Here is a 27486-nt window from a genome sequence, read left to right on the forward strand (position 1 = left end):
CTTTTAGTGAAACCAACTGACGTCTATGGCTCTGCATTATTCACACCTTTCCTCCGTTGAATGATGGTAAAAACGCATTCTTCACAAACATATATGTGAAAATTGAAAACATGTAAACTGACAGCATTTTTAAATGAAGAATTTTAAAGATAATCTCAGTTCAGTTCAGTCGCTCAGTCGTGTCCAACTCTTTCCGACCCCATGAATCGCAGCATGCCAGACCTCCCTGTCCATCACCAACTCCTGGAGTTCACTCAGACTCATGGCCATCGAGTCAGTGATGCCATCCAGCCATCTCATCCTCTGTTGTCCCCTTCTCCTCCTGCCCCCAATCCCTACCAGCAGCAGGGTCTTTTCCAATGAGTCAACTCTTCGCATGAGGTGGCCAAAGTACTGGAATTTCAGCTTTAGCATCATTCCTTCCAAAGAAATCCCAGGGCTGATCTTCAGAATGGACTGGTTGGATCTCCTTGCAGTCCAAGGGACTCTTCTCAAGAGTTTTCTCCAACAACACAGTTCAAAAGCATCAATTCTTTGGCGCTCAGCTTTCTTCACAGTCCAAATCTCACATCCATACATGACCACAGGAAAAACCATAGCCTTGACTAGATGGACCTTAGTCGGCAAAGTGATGTCTCTGCTTTTGAATATGCTATCTAGGTTGGTCATAACTTTCCTTCCAAGGAGTAAGCGTCTTTTAATTTCATGGCTGCAATCACAATCTGCAGTGATTTTGGAGCCCCCAAAATAAAGTCTAACACTGTTTCCACTGTTTCCCCATCTATTTCCCATGAAGTAATGGGACCAGATGCCATGATCTTTGTTTTCTGAATGTTGAGCTTTAAGCCAACTTTTTCACTCTCCTGTTTCACTTTCAACAAGAGGCTTTTTAGTTCCTCTTCACCTTCTGCCATAAGGGTGGTGTCATCTGCATATCTGAGGTGATTGATATTTCTCCTGGCAATCTTGATTCCAGCTTGTGCTTCTTCCAGCCCAGCATTTCTCATGATGTACTCTGCATAGAAGTTAAATAAGCAGGGTGACAATATACAGCCTTCGTGTACTCCTTTTCCTGTGTGGAACCAGTCTCTTGTTCCATGTCCAGTTCTAACTTCTGCTTCTTGACCTGCATATAGGTTTCTCAAGATGCAGGTCAGGTGGTCTGGTATTTGCATCTCTTGAAGAATTTTCCACAGTTTATTGTGCCCCACACAGTCAAAGGCTTTGGCATAGTCAAGAAAGCAGAAATAGATGTTTTTCTGGAACTCTCTTCCTTTTTCCATGATCCAGTGGATATTGGCAATTTGATGGCTGGTTCTTCTGCCTTTTCTAAAACCAGCTTGAATATCAGGGAGTTCACGGTTCACGTATTGCTGAAGCCTGGCTTGGAGAATTTTGAGCATTACTTTACTAGCATGTGAGATGAGTACAATTGTGCAGTAGTTGGAGCATTCTTTGGCATTACCTTTCTTTGGGATTGGAATTAAAACTGGCCTTTTCCCATCCTGGGGCCACTTCTGAGTTTTCCAAATTTGCTGGCATATTGAGAGCAGCACTTTCACAGCATCATCTTTCAGGATTTGAAAGAGCTCCACTGGAATTCCATCACCTCCACTAGCTTTGTTCACAGTGATGCTTTCTAAGGCCCACTTGACTTCACATTCCAGGATGTCTGGCTCTAGGTGAGTGATCACACCATCGTGCTTATCTTGGTCATGAAGATCTTTTTTGTCCAGTTCTTCTGTGTATTCTTGCCACCTCTTCTTAATGTCTTCTGCTTCTGTTAGGTCCATACCATTTCTGTCCTTTATTGAGCCCATCTTTGCATGAAATGTTCCCTTGGTATCTCTCATTTTCTTGAAGAGATCTCTAGTCTTTCCCTTCTGTTGTTTTCCTCTATTTCTTTGCATTGATCGCTGAAGAAGGCTTTCTTATCTCTTCTTGCTATTCTTTGGAACTCTGCATTCAGATGCTTATATCTTTCCTTTTCTCCTTTGCCTTTTGCTTCTCTTCTTTTCACAGCTATTTGTAAGGCCTCCCCAGACAGCCATTTTGCTTTTTTTGCATTTCTTTTCCATGGGGATGGTCTCGATCCCTGTCTCCTGTACAGTGTCACAAACCTCATTCCATAGTTCATCAGGCACTCTATCTATCAGATCTAAACCCTTATATCTATTTCTCACTTCCACTGCATAATCATAAGGGATTTGATTTAGGTCATACCTGAATGGTATAGTGGTTTCCCTACTTTCTTCAATTTAAGTCTGAATTTGGTAATAAGGAGTTCATGATTTGAGCCACAGTCAGCTGCTGGTCTTGTTTTTGTTGACTGTATAGAGCTTCTCCATCTTTGGCTGCAAAGAATATAATCCATCTGATTTCGGTGTTGACCATCTGGTGATGTCCATGTGTAGAGTCTTCTCTTGTGTTGTTGGAAGAGGGTGTTTGGTATGACCAGTGCATTTTCTTGGCAAAACTCTATTAGTCTTTGCCCTACTTTATTCCATATTCCAAGGCCAAATTTGCCTGTTACTCCAGGTGTTTCTTGACTTCCTACTTTTCCATTCCAGTCCCCTATAATGAAAAGGACATCTGTTTTGGGTGTTAGTTCTAAAAGGTTTTGTTGGTCTTTATAGAACCGTTCAACTTCAGCTTCTTCAGCATTACTGGTTGGGGCATAGCCTTGGATTACTGTAATATTGAATGGTGCCTTGGAAACGAACAGTGATTATTCTGTTGTTTTTGAGATTGCATCCAAGTACTGAATTTCAGACTTTCTTGTTGACCATGATGGCTACTCCATTTCTTCTAAGGGATTCCTGCCCACAGTAGTACATATAATGGTCATCTGAGTTAAATTCACCCATTCCAGTCCATTTTAGTTCACTGATTCCTAGAATGTTGATGTTCACTCTTGCCATCTCCTGTTTGACCACTTCCAATTTGCCTTGATTCATGGACCTGACATTCCAGTTTCCTATGCAATATTGCTCTTTACAGCATTGGATCTTGCTTCTATCACCAGTCACATCCACAGCTGTGTATTGTTTTTGCTTTGGCTCCATCCCTTCATTCTTTCTGGAGTTATTTCTTCACTGATCTCCAGTAGCATCTTGGGCACCTACTGACCTGGGGAGTTCCTCTTTCAGTATCCTATCATTTTGTCTTTTCATACTGTTCATGGGGTTCTCAAGGCAAGAATACTGAAGTGGCTTGCCATTCCCTTCTCCAGTGGACCACGCTCTGTCAGACCTCTCCACCATGACCCGCTCGTCTTGGGTGGCCCCACGGGCATGTCTTAGTTTCATTGAGTTAGACAAGGCTGTGGTCCTAGTGTGAATAGATTGACTAGTTTTCTGTGATTATGGTTTCAGTGTGTCTGCCCTCTGATGCCCTCCTGCAGCACCTACCATCTTACCTGGGTTTCACTTACCTTGGACGTGGGACTTGCCTTTTCATTTCCTGCTAGGAAACCCAAGGCAACTATTTATGCCTGATTTCTTTAAGCAGACAGGGTTGGCAGCATTGGTGGGAACAGACTTTTTTTTTTTAACCATTGGTGAAATAGCTTATAATCTTGAAATTTAGGGAAAAAAAACATATACACAAAAACATTCAATACCTAAAAGTCTGACTTACCTCCGAATCCATCAGGCACATATGTTTTTAGGACAATGTTGCAGAAAATGGTTGGCAGCGATAAAGGTTTATTTCCCTCATTCCGGAGGGATATGTGTCGATAGCCTGCTTGGAGGCCGTCCAGGGGCAGAATCCTCTGGCCGATCAGCTTGTTGTTGTCGTCATACACGGCGATCCTCAAGACAGCCAGGTCGGGGAGGATCACCTGCAAAGACAAACGACACTTGTCTTTGTGGGTCTTTGTCTCAGTGGATCTGCGGGACAAGCTCCCAAAATCACAACGCCGGGGACCTGGACCACACCCATGCTGCTCAGAAAGGTTCCTTCCTGGTGCAAACAAGCTGATGGTCAATTCACATTCCTAACACATACCGTGTAAGTTACAGTGCCCACAGCATTGAGAAAGACAACAGGAGCCGGTTTCCTGGAAATCAGTCCCTGAAAATTGTCGATGTAATGAATGGATATAAAAGATGGCTAATCCAACCCTTGCCATCGTTCCCCATTCCCACCTACGTAATAGGTGAGCAACAAGAAACCTGGAGAGGAAAAGTGACTTCCCTTTATGTCAAAGATGGCCAGTGACAGCTGGGTCTGGATCCTGGGCCACCTGATTTCAAATCCTTTGATCTGTCTATTACTGGGCTGCTTCTGACATTGAGCTCTGTTTGTGGATCTCTGAAGAAATGCCTCATGTATAAAAGACAGTTTATATATAAATTTGGATTATTTTTCTTTGCACTCCTCAGTTTTTAACACATTTTGGGATATTAAATAAAGATGAAGCAGCTAGAAACATTAACATATATCCAAGACATCGAGTCTTCCCAGGTGGCATAGTGGTAAAGAATCTGCCTGTCAGCGCAGGAGATTCAAGAGACGTGGGTTTGATCCTTGGGTCAGAAAGATCCCCTGGAGAAGGAAATGGCAACCTGCTCCAGTATTCTTGCCTGGAAAATTCCATGGACAGAGGAGCCCAGCAGGCTACAGACCATGGGGTCACAAAGAGTGAGCCATGACTGAGCAGCTGAGCACGCACAGCACAACACATCTACTCTTGCCATCCCCAAACTGAATACATAGACACAGCATCTGACCTCAGACGGCAGAGACTCTGCTTAGACATAAAAAAGCAACATGACAGGAGAAAATCTGTTTTTAATCAAGAATTTCTATTTATTGGCTATGAGCAGCTAAGATACCTTAGTTGACTTGAGCACTATGTCTAAAGCTAGGCAATGAGTTGGCTGCTTATTTATGCCTAGAGGTTATAATTTAGTTCCAGTTCATGAAGATGAAAAGGTGAAACCAACTTTAGTCACCGTGTTGTTCCTCATTTGGTGAATGGGGCTTACACTGTGAGATTCATGCAAAGAAGAAACACAGTAACAGCAAAAAAGAAAATAAAGTTAAAGCACTTGGTATCAATGAAAGGCAATGTCACTTCAGAAGAGCAGGAAAGGATCCAAAATTGGCATCTTGTTTCCGGGGCCAGTAATATTGCGTGTAAAAAGCAAGTTTATTTCCCTATGCATCAAAAACAGAGCCTGAAATCAACTTTCTGAATTTCCAGAAATGTATGTAGGGATTATTTTTTTGGCACAAAACACTGGCCACAGTGACAACAGATTCAGCTGTAACAAACTGAAAAACCCAGGAAGAAAGAAAAGAGACATCACAGCTGTATGCAACTCATGCTACACTCTGATTGTAGAAGAAAAGGTGAAAAGGTAGGGAGAGGGTGTTGCATGGATGATGGGATTCACATAATCGGAAAAGCCTACATCTCAAAATGGCTTGATTCATTGAACTATACTTATCTTCTGTAATATGCTTTCTGCAAACTGGTCAGCCAGCTCTGAGGCTGATAATTCATATTTTCATTAAGATAAAAAGGTGATTATCTGTGTTGTAAGACACAAACGGAATAGAGACACTTGGAAAACCTGTGCCAAAGAAGAAGCAAGAAAGCACTCTGGTCATGATAACAGAACAAGTGAGAGAGAAATAGGCATTTTTGAGATAGTACTGCCAGGGCATGGATTTTTCAATACATCTTCGCTTGATGAAAGAGAAACAAATGAGAGAAAATGGTTACAAGATTAAAACCTGAATCATTATAGAGAATGACTGGTCTGTCTGTGTGCTCAGTCACTTCAAGTCATGGTTGACTCTTTGTGACCCTATGGACTATAGGTCAGCAGGCTCCTCTGTCCATGGCATTTTCCTGGCAAGAATATTGGAAGGGGTTGCAATATCCTCCTCCAGGGGATCTTCCTGACCCAGGGATTGAACCTGTGTCTGCTGCATTGCAGGCAGATTCTTTACCACTGAGTCACTGGGGAAGCCCATAGGATCAAAGTATAATATGAAGATAAAAACCAAAAAACAAAAATAACATATTATACACAGAACCTATACATCTTATACACAGGATCACACTTTCTGGAGGCACAGGACAATACCAACTGACCCACTGAAGGACATTCGTTGGTGCAACACCCTACCCACCCTCTTGGCCAAAGGAATATTGCAAGAGACTAGCTGCCAGGGCAGGGAGGAGCTCTCCCACATGCGACAGTGTCTGCTTGCAGGGCTCCCTCTGAGAACACTGTGAACCCAGAGCTTGGGCACTGCGTGCGGAAGGTGGGCTCCTCCTGGGCGGAAGGAGAGCCAAGAGGACAGGGCCACACAGAAACAATCACCATGTGGCAGCTGCGGAACACCTGCGCTGGTGGAAGACATCCGGGGTTAAGTGGCTGTCTGCAGATCACGTAGCATCTCTCCACTAGCACGTGGACCCTGACTTAGCAGAGCAAGTCTGACACATTGAGAACACTCTACCTTCCGGAACACAAATGACTCTTCATTGTAAACTGGATTGAGACCGTTGTTCATCACCATGCGAGTGCGGAACTCCTTTCGGATAGTGTCCGTGGGCAGCCCATACATATCCACTTCTACATATGTGCCAATTTTCTTATCTGATAAGAACTGACCTGATATGACCTGGAGCAGAAGAGAAATGGGAAGAAAGAGAAGTTAAGCTGGTGTAATCATCAGTAACAGAATAATCTGGCAGGGAGAGAACCTCTGTTCACCTTTAGAAATTCGATTATCTCTGGAAATAATGGATTCACTCCTTACTAAACTGAAGTGGTCAATTCAAATATGCCTTAAGATCCTTTAGTAGTTCTAAAATTCAATTTTATTGAATTCTTTCAGAAGTCTTACAAAGAGACACAAAGGAAGAAAAGTAACGCTAAAATGTTAAACTGATGTTGACAATTGACAGAGAGGACAGTGTTATTTTTATTTTTTAAAGCAGTATTGACTGCTTCATTCCACATGTGTGGGCACTTAGGCTAAGATGCTGCAGACAACTATTTTTTGTATTATTTGAGTCATGTATATTACCTCTTCTATCTATTATAAAGCTATGGAAAGACTTTTTTCACCTATTTTCAAATAATTATAGCCAATTATTAAGTTTTTTCACATTATCTAATAGCTAATCATTATGAAACAGGTTTTTCAGATATAACTGACATTAAATAAATTGTACATGTTTAGAGCGTACAATGAAATCACTTCTGACATATGAGCACATCTATAAAACTGTCACCAATATTAAGGCAAAAAAATTTTCCATCAATTCCCGAAGTTCCTTTGTACCCTTTTGTAATCCATCCCTTCTTTTCTCTGTCTAGAGGAAACTACTGATCTATTTTCTGTTACTTTACATTAGTTTGCATTTTCTAGAATTCTGTATCAGTGTAATCATATGGCAGGTATTTTTTCATTAATATGCTTTATTTTTTATAGCAGTTTCTGTTTACAGCAAAATTGATAAGAAAATACAGTGCTTCTGTCCTCTTATCCACAATATCCCTCACTATGGATACCTCACATCTCAGTAGCATATTTGTTATAATCAGTGAACCTATATTGATACTTCATTATCACCCAAAGCCACAGCTTACATTCAGAGTTTACTCTGGTGTACATTTAATGGATTTGGAAAAAACTGTAAATATAATGATGTGTATCTATTATCATAGAATCATACAGAATGGTTTCATTGTCCTAAAATCCTTTGTACTCTGCCTGTTAATCCCTCCCCACAATTCTTGGTCTTTTTTTTTTTTTAACCATCTTTATAGTTTTGCCTTTTTCCAGAATTCTATTTAGTTGGAATCAAACAGTATGTCACTTTTTCAGACTAGTTTCTTTCACTTAGTAATGTTCATTAATTGGATGGATGAAGCACAAGCTGGAATCGAGATTTCTGGGAGAAATATCAATAACCTCAGATATGCAGAAAGCAAAGAACTAAAGAGCCTCTTGATGAAAGTGAAAGAGGAGAGTGAAAAGTTGGCTTAAAACTAAATTTTCATAAAACTAAGATCATGGCATCACTTCATGGCAAATAGATGGCAAATAGATGGGGAAACAGTGGCAGACTTTATTTTTTTGGGTTCCCAAATCACTGCAGATGGTGACTGCAGCCATGAAATTAAAAGACAATTACTCCTTGGAAGAAAAGTTATAACCAACCTAGATAGCATATTAAAAAGCAGAGACATTACTTTGCCAAAAAAGGTCTGTCTAGTCAAGGCTATAGTTTTTCCAGCAGTCATGTATGGATGTGAGAGTTGGACTATAAAGAAAGCTGAGTGCAGAAGAATTGATGCTTTTGAACTGTGGTGTTGGAGAAGACTCTTGAGAGTCCTTTGGACTGCAAGGAGATCCAACAAGTCCATCCTAAAGAAAATCAGTCCTGAGCGTTCATTTGAAGGACTGATGTTGAAGCTGAAACTCCAATACTTTGGCCACCTGATGTGAAGAACTGACTCATTATTGGAAAAAGACTCTGATGCTGGGATAGATTGAAGGTGGGAGGAGAAGGGGACGACAGAGGATGAGATAGTTGGAAGGCATCACCGACTCAATGGACATGAGTTTGGGTAGGCTCTGGGAGTTGGTGATGGACAGGGAGGCCTAGTGTGCTGCGGTTTACGGGGTCGTAAAGTGTCGTACATGACTGAGCGACTGAACTGAACTGAATGTTCATTTGTTTCATCCATGTCTTTTCATGACTTGATAGCTCATTTCTTTTTAGAATTAAGTAATATTCCACTGTCTGGACATACCATTCATTGCTTCTTTATCCATTCACCCACTAAGTGGCACCTTGGTTACTTTCAAAATTTTATCAAGTATGAATAAAGCTGCTGCAAACATCCCTGTGTAAGTTTTCACATGGACATGAATTTTTAATTTGTTTGGGTAAATACAAAGGTGTATAACTGCTGGGTCACATGTAAAGAGAGCATTGAGTTTTGGGAGAAGCCACCCAACTGTTTTCCCAAGTGGTTGTACGATTTTGCATTCCCACCATCAACGGCCAAGAGTTCCCATTGCTCCACATTCTCCACTGGGTACTTTTTTGATCTGGTATCTTTGAGGAAAAGTAGCTAATAATTTCACTAGTAGAAAAAATGTATCTCAAGAAAAAAAAATTTAAAGTTGAGAGCAATGCGTGGATCTTGCCACTTGACATTAAATATTTTAATTGCAATTTTTTAAGGCTTTTCCAAGACCACCTGGATCCACTCTTTTTACACTGTTCTGCAGCAAGCAGGAGACATACCTGCACGGAGCAAGTGGCTGCAATAACTCCATCAACAGGCGTTTCAGAGAAAGGGTCAAACGTTCGATCGGGCCGTCTCATGAAATCTGGCTTGAGAAGGTACCTGGTGGGACAAAAGCATAGAAGGAGTTTACTAGTCTCTTTATAAAGACTGAGAAAATCACTATCAAGACACTCAATACATCTTTATCCCCATTTCTAACTTAAGAAATAGGCTTTTAGGTGGAGGATCCCAAGAATTGAAGAGAATCACTCTGTCCTATGGATGACCCCAACAAGGAACAGGGAAGAGGAAATGTTCTTTAGATCCAGGCTCCGGGACACCTATAATTTCCTGACACTATCATCTGCTCTGGAACTTGATGCTCTTATGTGCATAAAATAAAATGCAAAGAATAACAATGAAAAACCAATTATATGAGCTATAGCTATCAAAATATGGAAAATGTCTTTATTGTTTTAATTAATATATTAAATTATGGGATCTAATAGCAAGTTTGATAATTAGCATAGCTTCAAAGTACTGATAATCAAAAAACTATATTGAGAGATCTCTAACAATTATAATGAGATATAAAAATATCTGTGATTTATATTGGTGTCAGAATCAGATGTACTGCTAACATTACTATAGATTGCTATGTATTTTCATAATCAAATGAAATGTACTTTCAGTTGGAGGTCTCTAATTCTAGTGAGGATAATTAGGCAAGAAGATGAAATAAAAGGTATTTAGATTGGAAAGAAGTAAAACTATTTCTATTTGCAGACAACATGATCTTGTTTATAGAAAATCCTACAGAGTATACTAAAAAGCTATTAGAATTAATAAATGAGTTCTAGGATACAAAATCAACATATAAAAACCAATTTTATTTATATGCACCAAGCAATGAACAATCTAAAAACAAAATTAAGTAAATAATTGCATTTATAATGGCCCCTAAAAGAATAAGATACTTAGGAATACCTTTAACAAAATAAGTACATGTACTTTGAAAATCACAAAACATTGCTGAGGAAAATTTTAAAAGAACTGAATGAATGGAAAGGTATCTTGTATTTATGGATCAGAAGACTTAATATTGTTAAGATGGCACTACTCTCAAATTGCTATACAGATCCAATACAATCTCTACCAAAATCCCATCTGGTTTCTTTACAGAAATTGACAAGCTGATCCTCAAATTCACATGGAAACTCAAGGCCAAGAATTCTCAATACAATCTTAATAAAGGACTAAGTTGCAGGTCTTATACTCCTTAATTTCAAAACTCTCTACACAGCAACAGTAGCCAAAGCAGCTTGGTACTGGGAAAAAAAGATTAACATATAAACTAATGAGACAGAACAGGGAGTTCAGAAATAATTTCATATCTATGCAAATGATTTTTGACAAGGATGCCAAGACTACTCAGTAGGGGAAAGAATAGTCTTTAAACAAATGATGCTAGGTCAACTGAATAGCCACATGCAAAAGAGTAAAATTACTTCCTTCTTTCATATCATAAAGAAAAATTAACTCAAAATGGATCAAAGACCTAATTGTAAAAAGCTATAACTATAAAACTCTTAGAAGAAAATATATGGGTAAACCTTTGTGAGTCAGAATTTGACAATGCATTCTTAGACATAACTCCAAAAGTATAAGCAGTGAGAAAAAAAAATACATAAACTTGACTTCATCATATTTTTGCACTCAAAGAACATTATCAAGGAAGTGAAAAGACAAATCATAGAATGGGAGAAAATATTTACAAATCATTTATCTGATAAGCAACTTGTATCTAAAATCTATGAAGAACAAATAACTCAGTTAAAAAACGGGTAAAGGATCTGAATAGACAGTTCTCCAAATAAGATAAACAAATGGCCTGCAAGCACTTGAAAAGATGCTTAATATCATTTGTCATGAGAGAAGTTCAAGCCAGCATCACAATAAGATACCATTACATACAGTAGGCAGGAGGAGAACAGGATGACGGGGGATGAGATGGTTGGATGGCATCACCAACTCAATGGACAAGAGTTTCAGTAAACTCTGAGAGTTGGTGATGGACAGGGAGGCCTGGCATGCTGCGGTCCATGGGGTCGCAAGAGTTGGACACGACTGAGCAACTGAACTGAAATGAACTGAATACACACTAGGAGGGCAATAGGAAAAAAGAAAAGGAAAATTGATGTGGATGTGGATGAGAAAATGGAGAAACTGGAGCCCCCACTCAACATTGCTGGTGGGAATGTAAAATGATGCAGCCACCATGGAAAACAGCCTAGAATTCATCACTTACACAGAGTTACTGTACGACCCAGCGATTCTTCTCTTATGTGTATACCCAAGAAAAGTGAAAACATATGCTCACACAAAAACCTGCACATGAAGCTTCATAGTAGCATTATTCATAATAACCAAAAGATGGGACAATTCAAATTTCCAGCAAAAGATGAATGGACGTACAAGATGAGATATATCCACACAACAGCAAAATAATAATAAGTAATAAAATTATTTCAGTAACAGAAATAGAGAAAATAAAGTACTGATACATAGTACAACATAGGGGAACCTTGCAAATGTTGAAGACAGCCATAAAAAGGCCACATATTATACGAGTCCATTACATGAAATGTGCAGAACAGGCAAAAATGTAGTGACAGTGTGTGGATTAGCGGTTGCTTAAGGCTGGGATGGGGGCAGGAGATGTTACAAGGTGACAGATGAAGAGTATGGGTTTTCTTTCTTGTATGATTAAGGAGTTTTGAAATTGATCCTCAGCACTGTCTGCCCCTTATCCCCATTGGGTATGGTCACAGAATCACACTCTGGCTGGCTTCCATAACTTTCCTCAAACTGTGTCAAAGAACTCCATCTCTCCAAAACATTTTTTTTTAAATGACAATAATTATAGATAGGAAAATTACATACTAATATGAGAAAAAATATGAGCTATCGACTTTCCTGATAGCTCAGTTGGTAAAGAATCTGCCTGCAATGTGGGAGATGCTGGTTGGACTCTTGGGTGGGGAAGATCCCCTGGGGAAGGGATAGACTACCCACTCCAGTATTCTTGGGCTTCCCTTGTGGCTCAGCTGGTAGAGAATCTGCCTACAATGTGGGAGACCGGGATTGAGAAATTCCTGGGTTGGGAAGATCCTCTGGAGAAGGGAAAGGCTACCCACTCCAGTATTCTGGCCTGGAGAATTCCATGGACTGTATAGTTTGTGGGGTTGCAAAGAGTCAGACACTACTGAGTGACTCTCACTTTACATGAGCAGAAAATAAAAGCACTCTCCCCAAAACCATAGGTTTGTTTTTAGATGTAAAAGAATCATAATTTGGGACCAAATCTTTCATACCCCTTAAAGTATAACTTTTATAAGTTTCAACTGTAGATGATGTTAAATCTATTACTATTCTTTAAAATGCAACCAAGGGGAATTCCAAAACATGATATTTTTCCTTAAAAAAAGTTTACAGTCGTGTTCTTGGTTTTGACAAAGCTGACATTCTTTGCTATCTTCTAGGTCTGAACAAAACATGTTAATAAATAGACTCACATTCCATTTGGATGCAACCAGCAATAAAGAGCCTCTGAGGACAATACTGATTTTTATTTTATTTAAACATTTAAAAAATTTTATATTAGAATATAGCTGATTTATGTTGTGTTAGTTACAGGTGTACAGCAAAGTGATTTAGTTATGTATTTATATATATTTTTTCTCAGATTCTTTTCCCAGATACGTTACTACAGAGAATTAAATGGAGTTCCCTGTGCTATACAGTAGGTTCCTACTGATTATCTATTTCATATTTAGCAATGACACACTGATTTTTAAATCAAGGATACAGAAAGTTTATAAAATTGTTCAAATATTAAAGATGACTTTGAATATTCAACCTGTCTCCAGGAGGATACAACCTGTAATATTAACATAAAAGCTCTCTAACTGCATAGAACATATTGTTTTCTATGTTTGTAGAGTTTTAGATTTGGGCCTTTTTTGTAGCCAGCATTAATCACCGAAAAATATAATACAGCAAAAGCTCAAGTAGATGAGTAAATACAATTCTTCACATATTTTTCCAAGGAAGCCTACCAGCTTTGTCTGGCGAAGCATCAGACATCAGCTACATGGGGAGGAAATGCATGATAATTCTAGATTTCACAGGGAGGCAGCACTGGGTTCCAATAAGCAGACTCAAACAGTTCCTTATTAGGGACGGGAGGGGATGCAGAGATAAGGGAGAAGCAGTCAAGAAACAATAGAAAAAAAAAAAAAAAAAGAAACAATAGAAAAGCCTTGTGGCAAGGCCCTGGTTCCCCCTCAAGAGATAAACACAATACTTTTGAGCTGTTTTGCAGATACCGAAACACAAGGTGGGAGAAATTAACTGCAAGCTGCCTACAAGCATGCAGACCCTGAAGACTGATGACGCGGACTCTCAATTACAGCAACACCAACCAGTCAGAAGAATGCCCGTGGGCTGGTCATACCCTCTTTGAACCATTTCTATAAAAACTACTAAATACCCACTCTGGGTTGCAACACACTTTTGAGGGCATTAGCCTGATGTGGCCCCTTTGCTTGGCAAAGCAATGCTTTTTTCCTAGTCTTTTCTACTTCACACCTGAAATTCTAATTCAGAGGCTGGATTTAGCTTCAGAAATTTGACAGATCCCTGGCTTGGGGCTGACCCTTAGCGAGCTCGTCTTGAACAACTGTCTATTTGGGGCCTAAGGCAGCAGAGACTGCCACTCACGACTTAGGGGTTGCATAGGTCACGGGCCCCTGGGCACTGACACGCAAGCGGAAGCTGGAGTCCTGGCTCTGAGGGTGGAGCTTGTGCCACCGCAGAGCTTCCTGCTTGGCTTAATGCTCTGCGGCTACTCTCCCGATCCTTAATGATTTGTGAACACGGAGCACTTGGATCCCACAGACTACATAGCTGGGCCTGTCTGGTGTTTTTAGGTGTGGGAAATGAACCCGTTCCAAGCATCCAGGTCTGTGTGATGGCCATAGGGCAAGTCTAAAGTCAATAGCCAGTGAATTGATGTAAGAATTCTCCGTGAACTTCAAAGGCCTTGGAGGCAAGGGCAGGAGAGAAGGGCTTTCAGCCAGGTGGAGGACAGGAGTTACAGAATCAAGGATAGTGGAACAAGAAGTTCAGCCTGCTTCATCACATCTGAGATGCTATCAACACGCCCTCATTTTATTTACCAGCAAGCAAGCAAAATGGCGCTGATTAACAGAAAGTTGCCATGGATCTTAAGATTCATTCTGACTTGACAAAGTCATTTAAAAAGTGTGTACCTTTGAATCATAAAATACCACAGTACTTTGATAGCAACTGTCGGGTTTCCTCCAAAAGCCTGGAAAGACTTGAGAAATTCGTTTGCTCTATTTTGTTTTATTAGAAAGTATAGAAGTACTTCCTGCTTTTCCAACTTTAAAAATGAGCCTGTAATAAACTACTGCTCACTTCCTGGTAAAAATCACACTTAGAAGATGCAGTGGTGTGGCCTCCTAAACAAACTGCCCACAGACCAGACAGGAGTCCCAAGTAAGTTTCTGATGTTTGGTTACTGTTGTGAGATTCAGGGGTTTCTACAAGTACTGTTTGCCACCATAGGCCTAAAAGACACAGAACATCTCTTTACAGAAATCCTCAGACACAGCCCACGAGGATTTTTTAAAATTCCCTGCAGGTGGGCAGGAGCAAGACAAAGGCAGTGGGCTGAAAGCCCCAGGGTACCTCCGATGCCCCTGCGCGAAGCGTGTCCTTTACGGCCGGCCCATCTCTGCTGCCAGCTACAACTCCTCAGGAGCACAGCACAGTCAGGAAAGACTGCTTCTCTCGGCACTGTGGGCAAGAGCTGTGCCTCCAGGCTGGGTGTGGAGGAAAGGGGAGGGGCAGGGGGACAGGAGACTTATTGTTCATGCCTCCTGTAGTCCTGATGCCCCAGGGAATGGTCAGATTTTTCAGTCCCTCTGAAAAAGGGACACACAGGCACAGAATCCAGGCTAACACTGTTGTTGTTTAGTTGCTCAGTCATGTCTGACTCTTTGCAACCCCATGGACGGCAGCAGGCCAGGCTGTCCTTCACCAACTCCCAGAGCTTGCTCAAACTCATGTCTATCGCATCGGTGATGCCATCCAACCACCTCATCCTCTGTCATCCCCTTCTCCTCCTGCCTTCAATCTTTCCCAGCAGCAGGGTCTTTTCTAATGAGTCGGTTCTTCATATCAGGTGGCCAAAGTATTGGAGCTTCAGCTTCAGCATCAGTCCTTCTAATGAATATTCAGGATTGGTTTCCTTTAGGATTTGACTCTTTTGATTTCCTTGCAGTCCAAGGGCCTCTCAAGAGTCTTCTCCAACACCACAGTTCCGAAGCATCAATTCTTCAGCACTCAGCCTTCTTTATGGTCCAACTCTCACGTCCATACATGACTAATGGAAAAGCCAGGCTAACACAGCACCATCCTTGTTCATGAATGGATTTTGCAATAAACAGTGCAGAAGGTGAGACACTGAACATGTGAACCATGGTAAGACAGATCCCTACCCACTTCACCTAGCCTTTAACAATGCTTTGCTGAAATTCTTCAGGAAGTCTGGTGGGCGGGGGTGGAGGGGTGGGTTAAAACAGGAGTCCCCATTCTCTTGCCTGGGGTCTTACAACAAACGCTGCAAGTTCCTTCAGCACAGCCCACCACTGACGGACTTTGCTGAGTGTGGACAGGTGGACAGGTTTGGTTCGGTAACACTGGGGCTCCTTTTTCATAGAAATGATTCCCACCCCGTGTCTGGGCAGGAGGAGCCACTGGACTCCTGAGGAGGGTGAAAAGCCTGTTCTGAGCCAGGTGAAGGCTCTGGGAGGGGCACAGCCGGTGTGGACACAAGGACCGCTCCACCCACCCCACCTCATTCCCCAGGCTCCTCACAGAACCGCTGTGAAACGAGGCTTTTTCAACAGTCTGTGATCTCTGCCTGTCATCAGCCACGTGAGCTGTAGCTTTTCTTTAACTTCCCTTTTCCACAGAAATTTGCAGTTAGTAAAGGACGTCAAATGCATACACTCAGTTCAAACTCACTGAGCTGCCACAGCAAACCTGGGGTGACGGGTATCACTGGCTTCATTTTATCAGCAGGAAATTGAGATTCAGGGCCTCATCTACCTGCCCAGGGCAACATCAGCCTGTGGAAGGCCTGGTCGGGCTAGTGCCAAGGACTCTTATGCCCTCTACCATGGCTGCCCCTGGGGCCTCAGCCCCCACTGGGGCCCACCCATCAATTTATGTACACAGTCTCCTGGTTCTCAATGTTTGGCACTAAATAACAAGGCAGCTTAAAAAATACTCTAAACATGTATTGGATTGTTTTCGTTGGAACCATAATTTTAATTTCTTTTTTCTCCCCTGTTTTATTGAGAGATAGTAGCTTGGTACAGAAGTAATTACGGTTTTGGACCATGAATTTTAAATCATTATAACGAGGTTCAAACACATCTTTATTAATCAAAGTTGGAACCGTTATAATCAACACATTTTTGCCAATGAGAAATAAGTTTGTTTATTCTTATAGCATAAAAACCATGCTTCAGGATTTGACAAATTCTTGGAAAGCATTTTCTGCCTCCTGCTGGTTGTTGAAGGATTTTCCCTGCCAAAAGTTGTCCAGATGCTTGAAGAAGTGGTAGTTGGTTGGCGAGAGGTCAAATGAATATGGTGGATGAGGCAAGACTTCGTAGCCCAATTCGTTCACCTTTTGAAATGTTGGTTGTGAGACGTGCAGTCGGGCATTGTCATGGAGAACTGAGGCCTTTCTGTTGACCAGGGCTGGCTGCAGACTTTGCAGCTTTCAGTAAATCTCATCGATTTGCTGAGCGTATTTCTCAGACGTAATGGTTTTGCTGGGATTCAGAAAGCTGTAGTGGATCAGCAGACCACCAAACAGTGACCATGGTCTTTTTGGGGGCAAGTTTGGCTTTGGCAAGTCTTCAGAGCTTCTTCGCCGTCCAACCACTGAGCTGGCTGTCGCCAGTTGTCATCTAAAATCCACTTCTCGTTGCATGTCACAATCCGATTGAGAAATAGTTCACTGTTGCTGTGTACAGTAAGGGAAGATAACACTTCAAAACAACGATGTTTTTGACTCTAAGTTAGCTCCTGAGGTACCCACTTATTGAGCTTTATCACCTTTCCAATTTGCTTCAAATGCCAAATGGCCACAGAGAGTCGACAACGAGTTCTTCTGCCAACTTCTTGGGTAGTTACAAGAGGATCAGCTTTGACGACTGCTCTCAGTTGGCTGCTGTCAACTTCTGACGGCCAGCCACTATGCTCCTCATCTCTCTTGTCTCCTTTGCAACACTTCCGAACCACCACCACACTCTATGTTCGTTAGCAGTTCCTGGGCCAAATGCATTGTTGATGTTGTAGTTGTTTCCACTGCTTTCCGACACATTTTGAAATTGAATAAAAAAATCACTCAAATTTGCTTTTTGTCTAACATCATTTCTATAGTCGAAAATAAATATAAAATCCAGTAATAAGTCATTAGGAAAAAAAACATTAAATGAGAAACGTGCATTAATGATGCATAACATAACCAGATTTATTTAAGAATGTATCCAGTATCAAATGGTAAAGTTCAACAATGCAAAACTTCAATTCTTTTGCACAAACCTAACTGAAATACTAGGGCTGAGAGGAGCTACTCCACATTCAAGTTCAGGAGGGGCGGCTGTGAGGAGATACCCCTTGTTCTAGGTAAGGAGCAGCGGCTGCGCTTTGCTGGAGCAGCTGTGAAGAGATACCCCACATCCAGGGTAAGAGAAACCCCACGTCCAAGGTAAGAGAAACCCAAGTAAGATGGTAGGTGTTGCGAGAGGGCATCAGAGGGCAGACACACTGAAACCATACTCACAGAAAACTAGTCAATCTGATCACACAGACCACAGCCTTGTCTAACTCAATGAAACTAAGCCATGCCTGCGGGGCAACCCAAGACAGGAGGGTCATGGTGGAGAGGTCTGACAGAATGCGGTCCACTGGAGAAGGAAATGGCAAACCACTTCAGTATTCTTGCCTTGAGAACCCCATGAACAGGAACAGTATGAAAAGGCAAAATGATAGGATACTGAAAGAGGAACTCCCCAGGTCAGTAGGTGCCCAAGATGCTATTGGAGATCAGTGCAGAAGTAACTCCAGAAAGAATGAAGGGACGGAGCCAAAGCAAAAACAATACCCAGTTGTGGATGTGACTGGTGGTAGAAGCAAGGTCTGATGCTGTAAAGAGCAATATAGCATAGGAACCTGGAATGTCAGGTCCATGAATCAAGGCAAATTGGAAGTGGTCAAACAGGAGATGGCAAGGGTGAATATTGATATTCTAGAAATCAGTGAACTAAAATGGATTGGAATGGTGAATTTAACTCAGATGACCATTATATCTACTACTGTGGGCAGGAATCCCTTAGAAGAAATGGAGTAGCCATCATGGTCAACAAAAGAGTCTGAAATGCAGTACTTGGATGCAATCTCAAAAACGACAGAATGATCTCTGTTCGTTTCCAAGGCAAACGATTCAATATCACAGTAATCCAAGTCTATGCCCTGACCAGTAATGCTGAAGAAGTGAAGTTAAACAGTTCTATAAAGACCTACAAGACCTTTTAGAACTAACACCCCCAAAAGATTTCCTTTTCATTATAGGGGACTGGAATGCAAAAGTAGGAAGTCAGGAAACACCTGGAGTAACAGGCGAATTTGGCCTTGGAGGATGGAATGAAGCAGGGGAAAGGCTAATAGAGTTTTGCCAAGAGAATGCACTGATCATAGCAAATACCCTCTTCCAACAACACAAGAGAAGACTCTACACATGGACATCACCAAATGGTCAACACCAAAATCAGATTGATTATATTCTTTGCAGCCAAAGATGGAGAAGCTCTATACAGTTAACAAAAACAAGACTGGGAGCTGACTGTGGCTCAGATCATGAACTCTTATTGCCAAATTCAGACTTAAATTGAAAAAAGTAGGGAAAAACACTAGACCATTCAGGTATGACCTAAATCAAATCCCTTATGATTTTACAGTGGAAGTGAGAAATAGATTTAAGAGACTAGATCTGATAGACAGTGTCTGATGAACTAAGGAATGAGGTTCATGACATTGTACAGGAGACAGGGATCAAGACCATCCCCATGGAAAAGAAATGCAAAAAAGCAAAATGGCTGTCTGGGGAGGCCTTACAAATAGCTCTGAAAAGAAGAGAAGCAAAAAGCAAAGGAGAAAAGGAAAGATATAAGCATCTGAATGCAGAGTTCCAAAGAATAGCAGGAGAGATAAGAAAGCCTTCCTCAGCGATTAATGCAAAGAAATAGAGGAAAACAACAGAAGGGGAAAGACTAGAGATCTCTTCAAGAAAATGAGAGATACCAAGGGAACATTTCATGCAAAGATGGGCTCAATAAAGGACAAAAATGGTATGGACCTAACAGAAGCAGAAGGTATTAAGAAGCAGTGGCACGAATACACAGAAGAACTGTACAAAAAAGATCTTCATGACCAAGATAATCATGATGGTGTGATCACTCACCTAGAGCCAGACATCCTGGAATGTGAAGTCAAGTGGGCCTTAGAAAGCATCACTATGAACAAAGCTAGTGGAGGTGATGGAATTCCAGTGGAGCTCTTTCAAATGCTAAATGATGCTGTGAAAGTGCTGTACTCAATATGCCAGCAAATTTGGAAAACTCAGCAGTGGCCACAGGACTGGAAAAGGTCAGTTTTCATTCCAATCTCAAAGAAAGGCAATGCCAAAGAATGCTCAAACTGCCACACCGTTGCACTCATCTCACATGCTAGTAAAGTAATGCTCAAAATTCTCCAAGCCAGGCTTCAGCAATATGTGAACCGTGAATTTCCAGATGTTCAAGCTGGTTTTAGAAAAGGCAGAGGAACCAGAGATCAAATTGCCAACATCTGCTGGATCATTGAAAAGGCAAGAGAGTTCCAGAAAAACATCTATTTCTGCTTTATTGACTATGCCAAAGCCTTTGACTGTGTGGATCACAATAAACTGTGGAAAATTCTGAAAGAGATGGGAATACCAGACCACCTGACCTGCTCTTGAGAAACCTGTATGTAGGTCAGGAAGCAACAGAACTGGACATGGAACAACAGACTGATCCAAATTGGAAAAGGAGCACATCAAGGTGGTGCCCCACTCCAGTACTCTTGACTGGAAAGTCCCATGGATGGAGGAGCCTGGTGGGCTGCAGTCCATGGGGTCACAAAGTGTTTGATGTGACTGAGCGACTTCACTTTCACTTTTCACTTTCATGCATTGGAGGAGGAAATGGCAACCCACTCCAGTGTTCTTGCCTGGAGAATCCCAGGGAAGCGGGAGCCTGGTGGGCTGCCTTCTATGGGGTCACACAGAGTCAGACACGACTGAAGTGACTTAGCAGCAGCAGCTAGGCTGTATAGTGTCACCCTGCTTATTTAACTTCTATGCAGAGTACATCATGAGAAAGGCTGGGCTGGATGAAGCACAAGCTGGAATCAAGATTGTTGGGAGAAATATCAATAACATCAGATAATGCAGATGACACCACCCTTATGGCAGAAAGTGAAGAGGAGCTAAAGAGCCTCTTGATGATAGTGAAAGAGGAGAGTGAAAATGTTGGCTTAAAACTCAACATTCAGAAAACGAAGATCATGGCATCTGGTCCCCTCACTTCATGGGAAGTAGATGGGGAAACAGTGGAAACCGTGGCAGACTTTATTTTTTTACGCTCCAAAATCACTGCAGATGGTGACTGCAGCCATGAAATTAAGACGCTTACTCCTTGGAAGGAAAGTTATGACCAACCTAAATAGCATATTAAAAAGCAGAGAGATTACTTTGCCAACAAAGGTCTGTCTAGTCAAGGCTATGGTTTTTCCAGTGATCATGTATGGATGTGAGAGTTAGGTTGAAGAAAGCTGAGTGGCAAAGAATTAATGCTTTTGAACTGTGGTGTTGGAGAAGACTCTTGAGAGTCCCTTGGACTGCAAGGAGATCCAACCAGTCCATTCTAAAGGAGATCAGTCCTGGGTGTTCATTGGAAGGACTGATGCTGAAGCTGAAACTCCAGTACTTTGGCCACCTCATGCGAAGAGTTGACTCATTGGAAAAGACTCTGATGCTGGGAGGGATTGGGCAGGAGGAGAAGGGGACGACAATGAGATGGCTGGATGGCATCACAACTCGATGGACCTGAGTCTGAGTGAACTCCGGGAGTTGGTGATGGACAGGGAGGCCTGGTGTGCTGCGATTCATGGGGTCACAAGAGTTGGACACGACTGAGCGACTGAACTGAACTGATTTGAAATATAACACTTCATTAGTTTAAGGTATACAATTTGCCTTTCCTTCAAAACACACAGCAGAGGCAAATGTCCTGTATGCTGCACGTGGGTGACTTGGGTAACAGGGTTGTCACCTGTGGGTGTAGGTGCATTGGTCAGGAAGAGGTGGGAGTAGGCATTCTCAATCCACAAGTGCTGAAAATTTTATCGTGATTGACTGTTTTTAGCATCCAACATTGGACATTACATATCCAACTAGGGAGGCCAAGAGCACTCTGACAGCAGTGTGGTGGGAAGATACGGTACTCTATTCGATTAGTCTAGAAGGCTCTGGGCAATGGTTTGAGATCGTTCACCTGCAGTACCTCTTGGGGACATCTGCATGGAGGGAAAAACAATGGCCACACAGTTGTTTTTTTTTTTAATAGAACTTGTACAGAATGTCTATACAAGAACTACAAGAAAGTTCTTCCATAGAACTTTCTTTAACTTCATTCTTTCATTTAACTTTCCAGCATTTCAGTGAAATTAACATTTCCTGTTTCACTAATTGGTTCACAGATTTTAGGGAGGGCTATTTAAGTACTTTGAACAACATTCACAGCATTAGTTTTTGGTGACTACTATTTACAAGATAAGAAAAAAGTTAATAGAGGACACAACTGTCTGCCTAGCTGAAATAAATTCCACTTAACACTGAGGACTTCATTCTATACTAAATCAGCTTCGTTCCTCTATCTGTCCTATGTAAGATACACATATTTACTATCTTTGTCCCTCTTGCTGATGTCCAAATGAGCAGGGATCATTATCTGTCCTAGCCATAAAGGCCTCCACTATTGAATTTAAAGTGAGAGCATTAAACTCTGGAGTGTATAATAAACTGCTTACCTAGTGGTTATTATTATTTTTTAATCTGCTTAGTGAAACTGTGATTGATGAAGAATGTATATTGCAGACGTAATTTACCTGGAGATTTCATTTGTTTCTATCCCATCCCTCAAACTGCGCTTAAATTCACCAACCCCTAATTTAAAATGACACGGTTTCATTACAGCTGTAGTATGGAGTGTGGAACACGGTGACAACAGTTTAAATCACATTACTTACCCGCAGGATCCATTATACTCAAATTTCCCCTGATTCAATTGCATCGCTAAATCTGTCAAGAGACAAAAATAATTTAGCACTTCATCTTCCTGGACAAAGAAGATTCTGATGGGGTGATTTTAAATAATGGAAATCAGATACTCATCCCAGGCTGATAGGTCTTTTTTAACACCATAAGGTACTTCTGGATCAGTTTACAGAGAGAGGCATACAACTCTTTTTTCCATCTTTAAATGACCTTGAGTTTAAAATAAACAAAAAAATGTGCATTCATAGAGATCATGTTGGCATTACTTCCAAATCTGGATTCAATATATGAGTCATAGGACTGTTGAATTACTGTCGAGAGTACAGATGTCTAAGCTGATATATATATAGTTAGAGAAGACACGCCTTATGACCCAGAGGGAGGGTATGCTGGAGAAATCCAATAGGGTTGTATGAATATAAAACTCAATTAAAATGAATCAAAAACAAACTAGGTAAGTATCATATAAAAAAATGTGTGACTTAAAAAGAATTATTCTAGGGGGGTCTATACTGGCAGAGCATGGTTAGGACTTTTCTTGCAGGCAAACAAAAATCTTCTTTCTTTTCATCAGCAAAAAAAAAAAAGGGGCGGCCTCCTGATGATTTTTTTTTTCTTCTCAAAGTACTATGATTAAACCTTACATTATAGAATAAAACGTAAGCTGGCCTAGAGAATAAACTGCCTTTGGATCATTTAATCTACATAATGGTCTCACTGACAACAAAGAATACAACTTGACATCTTTTTAAATAAGCAAAATCGGCAGTGCCTTTTAATCTTTTCTGTTTCTATTAGAAACACTCCAGGATCGTGACGATTTCTGGTCATAGTTTAGCACAGTGAGCAGCAAGAGGGGTGCCGAGCAGAAATCTGACTTCAGTTCTGGTCACTGAGGATGGGAAACACAGTCAGGCCACATCCATGCCAAAGGGACGCAAGTCATAGGGCCTTTCAGTCACTCCAGATCACAGAGAGCAAGGTGTATTCAGGTTTACAAAATATGGTGGACTGGCTTGGAAAAAAAATGCCCTAAACTGGGAAAGATGGGAGATACCCTCATAGAGGGAAAGAAGAGAACAAAAGGGATGTTTTTCCCACCCATTTTAAAGGACCAGGCTTTGAGTGCCCTGAAGCCGGTGCACTGGCATGACCCCGAGGGATGGGGTGGGGAGGGAGGTGGGAGGGGGCTTCAGGATGGGGACACATGTACACCCATGGCTGATTCATGGCAATGCATGGCAAAACCCACCACCATATTGTAAAGCAACTAGCCCCAGTTAAAAAACTTGACTACTGTTTTTTAAAAAAGGACCACGATGCGGTGAATAGGTTTTGTGGCATTTTTCTCACCTGTTTCACGTGAGTAACTAGACTTTATTTTTTCAGTCTCTCAATTTCATATTGTGATCCTAGGCTCTTAAGCAAACCTTGAAAACTTTAAAGATTTTATTTATGCTTTCATAAAAATTGACTACTCTCATTGCAAGAAAAAAAAATATTATTATATATTGGAACCTGGCCAGAGTACACTTCGGAGGAATAAGTTATACATTAGTCCCTCTAAGTGTATAGGACTCCTTAAACACCATTTTAGCAGAATCTACTCCATAATACTCTACATCTTTATGGTGAGATTCTGCGATGCTGCTGATCTCCTGCTGAATGCCAACAGTGGGAAGGCTACTTTCCCAAGGAGAAACGAGTCATAGTTACTGTACAAAGATCCTCAAATTCTTTTCATTTCATTCTGTCTCTGGACAAGAAGATAAGTTTGATCCAAAAAGAAGAAAAACTAGACATATTTTGGGAAAAGGGACAATGGTTAGCAGATTAGTCATGGCATTTTCAAAAGGAAATTCAATTGAAATCAAACTCTATTATCTTCTACCATTGTTTTATTACTTTAGTTTGCATTTTCAATTTCTCACCATTCTATACATCCAACAACATGCTGTTTTGCCATATGTTTGCTTCCTTCAAAAAATGCCCACAGTCAACTGACAGCAACTCTTGGCACCGTCCTGCCAAAACATTCTCATGGAATTCGAGGTCACTGGACATCAGTTCCTACCTGGGGTTTGATAGTTCAGCGAAACCATCTGGCAGCCAGCGTTCCAGAAAATCTGAGGCATGTAATTACTGGAGTCCACTCGGCCTCCCTTGGGGTAAATGCGACTCATTTGCCGTTTGTTATAACTGTGTAATGTATTAAGGAAAATGGAAAAGAGTATCCCGGCAGTGATAAATAAATAACAAAGAGCTAAAGCAATGAAGATTGAGATCAATACTGACAAAAACATGTGAAAATAGGGAACAGATTTCACATGTGTAAAGGACGCTAAAGAGAAAAACCATAGTTCACGGCGTGGATTATAAAAACAGTTTGCATTTGGGCAGGTTTTCCCTGCTGCTGCAGTCTTTCACATACATTATTTTACTAGCTCTGCAACCACAATATTATATTAGCCATCTTTCTGTTTTAGAGATTCCTGCCAAACTCAAAGTTCACCAACCATTTATTCCACTTAATACATAAGGATACTTCACAAATTCTATGGCGTGTGTCTTCAAGTAGCCGAGACCAACTGACTCATTAAAAGAAGACATGTTATAATGAATATTGCGTTCTGTAAAGAAAAGCAAAGATGAACTTAGAAACTCTGCCATCAGACTCACAGAAAGACAAGCGATAAATATAATTACACCTGGAATCGTGAGGCTTTGGAGGCAGATCTCCATCATGACATCAGTAGTTTCTACTTTCATTAACGTTCTGACGATGGAGATGGCTGACTTAAGAAAAGTGTGATGAATTCAATTCGGAGTCAATTATATGTATACCAACTGACATTCACAGCCACCCCTGGAATATGTATTTTCAGTGAGGACTATGTCTTCTCCAGTCCAGAAGTAATTATAAGAAGTTTTAAAATATCACTTGCTATGTTTTTAAGAGACCAGGTTTTGACTCAAATGGTCTTATAAAGTGTATCTAATGCAAGAGGCTATGCGCTTGGCGTGCTACCAAATCCAGTCTCTCAGAGCCACCTTGTGGACGATGCTGGAAATGACAACACGAGGCCCCCACGAGCCAAGGACGTGTGTGGTCTGTGCAACGAAAATAAGGTGAGATGGAACAGTCCACATGCCCAGGAAGGGAGAGGCAGCAAGTCGGATCACAGCACAGTGAAAGGAAAGCAGACAAAAAAGGCAATAGCATTTAACCTTTGGTGTTACCTTCAGCCACATGGAAACCTTGAAACTTTACAGGCTGTGCGTAGTTGATCATTGTGGACAAATACGGATGGATATTAGTGGTAGCACCCACATATTTATAAGACGCCATCCACGCCTGCTCATCTTCTACGGTAACCAAGCCCTACGAGCACAGCAAAGGGAATACACACGTCAGTGACTTCAGCCGGACTCTCAGATTTATGCCGCATCTGCCTTGCGTGAGTGTGTGCTCACTTGCTCAGTCATGCCTGACTCTGTGATCCCATGGACTGTAGCCCGCCAGGCTCCTCTGTCCATGGTATTCTCCAAGCAAGAATCCTGGAGTGGGTTACCACATCCTCCTCTGGGGGATTTTCCTGACCCAGGGATCCCATCCGAGTCTCCTGGGTTTCCTGCGCCGGCAGGTGGATTCTTTACTCCTGGGCCACCTGAGAAGCCCCTACCAACTTCCTTACTAGCGACAATCTGCACACAGGTCCAAGATGAAAGATTTTTCTCTTCCTCAATTATGGTAAATAAAACATAATTTTTAAAAAGAGATTTTAATTTATTTACAGATTTTTTTTTTTATGTGGGCCATTTTTAAAGTCTTTAATGAATTTGTTACAATATTGCCTCTGTTTTATGTTTTGGTGTTTTGGCCATGAGGCATGTGGCCTCTTAGCTCCCTGACAAGGGATCGAACCCACACTCCGTACTTAGGAAGTGTGGAGTCTTAACCACTGGACCGCCAGGGAAGTCCCAATAAAGGATAATTTTAAAAGTTAACGTCAGGACTTCCCTGGTGGTTCAGTGACTCCATGCTCCTAACACAAGGATCATGGGTTCCATCCTGGTCAGGGAACTAAGAATCCACATGCCTTGAGGTGTGGTCAAAAACAAAAAGTTAATGTCTATTGTGGCTCCAAATAATACAAATAAAGATAATAGTAAAATATGAAGCTTACCTTACATTTTGGGGACAAGTTTTTGGATTTTCAAAGGACTTAATTCCAGAAACTATATTGAAGTTCAGAACAATGCTATGGAATATGTATAAAAGGTATTATAATTCATAATTTCACAAGTTATGAAATAAATTAAAAAACAGAGATCCTTCAATTTTAGTGTACAGGTGAAAGTGAAAGTGAAGTTGCTCAGTCATGCCCGACTCTTTGTGACCCCACGGATAGTAGCCTGCACCAAGCTCCTCCTGGGATTTTCAAGGCAAGAGTACTGGAGTGGGTTGCCATTTCCTTCTCCAGGGAATCTTTCCAACCCAGGGATCAAACCCAGGTCTCTCACATTGTAGACAGAGGCTTTACCATCTGAGTGTACAGGTAAGCTTGTTAAATCAGATTCCAGGGCCCCACTCTCAGAGTTTCTGAAAAAGGGAGTCTGCTGTGAAACCTGAGAAATGGCATTTCTAACTAGCTCCCAAGGAGCTGGTCTGGGACCATACCTGCTTAA

The 27486-nt window shown here is 41.3% G+C and overlaps 1 protein-coding gene across 7 annotated transcripts in view; it reads right to left on the reverse strand.

The window, feature by feature from the left end:
- Nucleotides 1-27486, reverse strand: part of PLCB4 (phospholipase C beta 4) — a 478191-nt gene that overhangs the window by 61902 nt on the left and 388803 nt on the right. For all 7 annotated transcript variants that reach the window (XM_040248315.1, XM_040248318.1, XM_040248317.1 and 4 more), the window contains 7 exons: nt 26038-26179; nt 25343-25427; nt 24872-24996; nt 22770-22821; nt 9293-9395; nt 6484-6648; nt 3640-3844 (listed from right to left, as the gene is read on the reverse strand). In XM_040248315.1, coding sequence (XP_040104249.1) covers nt 3640-3844; nt 6484-6648; nt 9293-9395; nt 22770-22821; nt 24872-24996; nt 25343-25427; nt 26038-26179 — 877 coding nt within the window. The remainder of the gene's footprint in view (nt 1-3639; nt 3845-6483; nt 6649-9292; nt 9396-22769; nt 22822-24871; nt 24997-25342; nt 25428-26037; nt 26180-27486) is intronic.

Source organism: Oryx dammah, unplaced genomic scaffold (genome assembly GCF_014754425.2).
Source record: "Oryx dammah isolate SB20612 unplaced genomic scaffold, SCBI_Odam_1.1 HiC_scaffold_10, whole genome shotgun sequence".
NCBI lineage: Eukaryota > Metazoa > Chordata > Mammalia > Artiodactyla > Bovidae > Oryx > Oryx dammah.